The 4,504-nt window shown below is 43.9% G+C and overlaps 1 protein-coding gene across 1 annotated transcript; it reads right to left on the reverse strand.

The window, feature by feature from the left end:
- Positions 1–383: 383 nt before the first annotated feature.
- Positions 384–3,181, reverse strand: LOC129046212 (endogenous retrovirus group K member 11 Pol protein). Its single transcript, XM_064578786.1, is given in 4 exon segments — positions 384–559; positions 562–1,302; positions 1,305–1,547; positions 2,785–3,181. Coding segments are annotated over 4 exon segments (1,557 nt in total).
- Positions 3,182–4,504: the final 1,323 nt, after the last annotated feature.

Raw genomic sequence — 4,504 nt, forward strand, 5'->3', positions numbered from 1 at the left:
TGTTTCTAAAGGTGCAACAATGCGAACTATGTAAGCAGAATCAGATATGATATTTGCAGGATAATGAACATTCTGCAATAAGAACAATAAAGCTCCAAGTTCGACCTGTTGAGCAGAAGTGTAAGGGGTTTTTATGGAGCATTCAGTAGCGGGACCCCAGACTCCGGTGCGCCTGGGGGAAGAGCCATCAATAAAGTATGTAGGAGCTGAGGGGATTGGAAAGTTACGAACCATGTGATTTATAACCCAGGCAGTGCGCTTTAGGAAGTACCATAGTTTACCTGACGGATAGTGGCAACCTATGCGCCAGTATAATCAGCAAGAGATATTTGCAGATCAGTAGAGAAGGGAAGGACTTCCTTAAAAGATGTGGAAGAGATAGGTCAAACAATGAGCGCTGGGTCAAAACCAAGAATTTGAATAGAACGCTTTCGTCCTTGGAGAATGAGTGAAGCAAAAAGAGATAGATGTGGAGTAACAGTTTGAGAAGTTTTTGTATGTAAAGTCACCCATTTGAGAGGTTTGTCCTCTTGTGCTATGACACCAGTCAGAGAATGAGAGTAGGGAAAATAAGAAGAAGCAAGGGGAGAGAATCATCATACCTGTAAGCAAAGGCAGTTTTTAATCACTCCTCAACAAACTGCAGTTCAGCCTCTGCCTCTGAGGATAAAGCGCGAGGACTATCTAAAGCAGAATCATCTTGTAAAGTGTTAAATAAATTTTGTAATTTATAAGTTGGAATCCCCAGGAGAGGGCGAATCCAGTTAATGTCTCCTAGGAGTTTTTGGAAATCGTTAAGTGTAAGGAGGGTATCCGTACGAATTTGCATTGTTTGAGGTTTCACTGTGGTTCTATCTACCACAGTGCCTAGATAAGAAGCCGGAGGAGTTGTGTGGATTTTCTCTGGGGCTATTAAGAGACTGGCGGAAGTCAAATGTTAAGAAGTGGCCTGATATACATCTTGTAATTTGGTTTCAGTTTGTGACGCCAGCAAAATATCATCCATATAATGAATAATGTAGGACTGAGAATAATGCTTTCTAACAGGTCGGAGGACCTGGCCAACATAATACTGACACATGGTAGAATTAGTCATACCCTGTGGCAAAACTGTCCAGTGATATCGTTTCGTCGTTTCCTTGTTGTTAGTGCTTGGAACAGAAAAGGCAAATTTCTCCTTATCCTCAGGGTGAACGGCTATGGTATAGAAATAATCCTTAAGATCTATTATTATCAATGGCCATTGTTTGGGAATGGCTGTAGGAGTAGGAAACCCAGGCTGCAAGGCACCCAGAGGCTCATGACGGCATTAACATTCCGAAGGTCTATTAAGAGACACCACTTACCTGATTTTTTCTGATAACAAAAAACGGGAGAGTTCCAAGGAGATTGCGAAGGCTCTATATGTCCTGCCTGCAATTGCTTTTGAATAATTTGTTCTAAGGCCTGCAATTTTTCTATTGGAAGGGGCCATTGAGGAGTCCAAACCGGGGAAGAAGTTTTCCATGTTATTTTAATAGGGGCAGGCCTCTTTTCCTCAATGGCCCCTAGAAAAAAGGGTAACCCAGTCCAGCCCTATGAGTTTGTCCTTGGGCAATGATAGGCTCCTTTATTCCTTGACATTGTCTGCCTAAGCCCTGTCCTGGCTCATAGCCCATCTTTGTCATGATTTGATTAACTGGTCGACTTGGGGGGATGATTAGCTCTGCTCCCCACTGTCGCAAGAGGTCTCTTCCCGAAAGATTAATCGGAGTATTTAAGATGAAAGGCTGGATAACTCCTTCTAATCCGTCTGGTCCTTCACATTTAAATGGCACACTACTTTGTCGAGTTTCTTCTGCCATCACAAAACCTATTCCTTCTACCAAACTAGAGGTTGCTTACGTGCGCCAGGTATGAGGCCAGTGCTGGGAGGCTATTGCTGAAATATCGGCTCCAGAGTCTAATAGACCTGAGAAAGTCCTTCCTCTAATTTTAAGAGTTACAGAAGTATGATCAGTCTGAGTCAATAATGAAGCCCATTTAACCATGAGAGGATCATTACAACCGAATCCTCCTCCTCTGATCTGTTGGGACTGACCAATTTGTACATAGAGTAATAATAATAACTGGGCAATTCTATCACCTTCCTTAAAGGTCCAAGGAACCCAAGTCTGTGCTACCACCATTATTTCTCCCTCATAATCAGAATCTATCACCCCAGTCATCACCTGGATACCTTTAAAATTTAGGCTAGATCTTCCTAACATAAGACCCACGGTTCCTCTTGGTAAAGGTCCATAATAACCCGTGGGTATTTTTTGAGGCCCGAGATCAGGGTGAAGATTTACTGTAAAAGGAGTGGTTAAATCTACTGTGGCACTTCCCTGGGTGGCGGGACTGAGTGATAACACGGAGGGTTTATGTGTGCAGCAGGAAGTTGCTGCTGGAGAGGTGACATATTGAATCCCCCGTTGTTGTTCGGGGCCTGGGAATGGCCCTGCATCCCGTTTCCCGACCTTAATGGGAGTGGGTTACTTTGCCTGTCAAATTTGGATTTTCATTCCTTGGCCCAATGTTTGCCTTTGCTGCAATGAGGGCAGAGGCTAGGGTTGGTATTAGAAAGGGAGTTGACTCTAGGTTGGGGGGCTTTACGGCATTCCTTCTTGACATGTCCTATTTTTCCACAATTACAACATTTTATATCCTTTTGTTTTTGTAGGGCCTTGAGTTGAAGGGAGGCTACTCAGGCTTGATGTGTAAAAGTGCCAATATTTCTACATAGACGAAGATAATCGAGAATACCTCCTATTTCTCTATGTGGCCGGATGGCCGCTTGGCAGTCCTCATTAGCATTTTCAAAAGCAAGCTGTCTTAGCAAGTGCTCTTTGGCAGGTTTACTATCGACTTGGCGGTCAATAGCCATTTCAAGCCAAGAAATAAAATCAGTATATGCTTCTGTAGGGCCTTGCATAATTTTTATATAACTTTGCCTCACTTCCCCTGAAGGGGTTAGCTTTTCCCAGGCTGTGAGGGCGATTTCAGATACCTGCGCTGTGGCTGCAGGTGGAGTGTTGACCAACTGCTCTCGAACATCTGAAAAGGGGCCAGAGCCAGTGAGCATTTCAAAAGAAATATAATGCACGGCTGGGTTAGCCCAATTTGCCTGGGCTTTCATATAGGCGGCATCCAATAACCACATTTTCCATTGTAATAAATCCTGTGGCTTAAGGCAAGCCCGTGCAACCATATGCCAGTCATAAGGGAGCCACTCCCCAGAATTTGCCCAAGCTTTCAAAATCTCTGTAGTATAAGGGGTTGTGGGTCCATACAAGTGGCAAGCCTTCTTCAGTTCCCTTAAGGTATTTAAATCTAATCCCTCATAGACAGGACCAACAGCCTGTGTTCAGTCTATGGGGAAAGCCATAAACAAATCATTAGCCCCTTGCCGTCGGAGTTCCTTTTTGAGAGGTGAGAGAGCTAGAGAAGACCGTTTAAGAGGAAATAAATCTACTGCAGAGGGGGGTTGATCATCTTCAGCAGGGTCCTCCATTGAAAGCGGAGGGGCCGTGGGTAACAGCCAGGACTGTGAAGCCACGAAAATTTTTTTACTTTCAGTCTTAGCCTTTTCTAAAGTATCATCATCTAGTTCATACGTATGTAAAGAGTTGGTAGTTTCTTTAGCAAACTCAGCCGGGGATAACTTATCCCCAGTTTCCATAGTATTGATCACCACTTGTACTAAAGCCCAATTGGGCGAGAAATCAAGGGGAATCATTTCACCCTGTCTCAGAGCCCTCAAGACATTATTTTTCACTTGGATCCAAGTCTCCTCATCTAAGGAGCCTTCGTCTGGAAACCAAGGATTATATTCAACTACTGTTTCCAAACATTTTTCTATCCATTGCTTAGTAACTTTAGCTCCATATTCTGTAAGAAAATGATATATCAATGCAGCAAAACCTGATGTTTTTGAATTTGATTGCCCCATAACCCTGTAATAAACTTTCCTACTTACCACCTTCTGTAGGGTTCCTAGTGCTGGCCAATCACTCCTCGGTGAAACAAGGGCTTCAGGTCCTTGTTTGGGCGCCACTTGTCGACTTCTGAGAGCTGGGGACCTGGGGCGGTGAAGGAACTGAGAAAAAGAGACAGTAGTATAGTGAGACACAGGGGACACTGAGCAAACAGCCCGAGGTGCCGAGGTTTATTTTCCATACTCTTATATACCTTCTACAATGATATAGATCTATAATGATTTACAGCAGGGGCGTAGTAAGGCACATTCCTCCATGTATACAGGAACATTCCTCCATGTATAAAGGAACAAAGAGGGCAGTGCCCAGTGTGCTATTTACAGGACAAGGTAACAAAGAGGAGAGTGCACAGTGTGCTGTTTACAGCTGGCTTCCTATCTCCAGAACATCTTCTGCTGCCTACTTTAGAACTGACCACACACGTTCCAAGGGCATTTCACTGTGATCCTTTTGGGTTCTTTTTAGCCCTGCAATCTCGAGTTTTCTCA

Source organism: Mirounga angustirostris, unplaced genomic scaffold (assembly GCF_029215605.1).
Source record: "Mirounga angustirostris isolate CCGP_5_RB_7025 unplaced genomic scaffold, mMirAng1.0.hap1 SCAF_14, whole genome shotgun sequence".
Taxonomy (NCBI): domain Eukaryota; kingdom Metazoa; phylum Chordata; class Mammalia; order Carnivora; family Phocidae; genus Mirounga; species Mirounga angustirostris.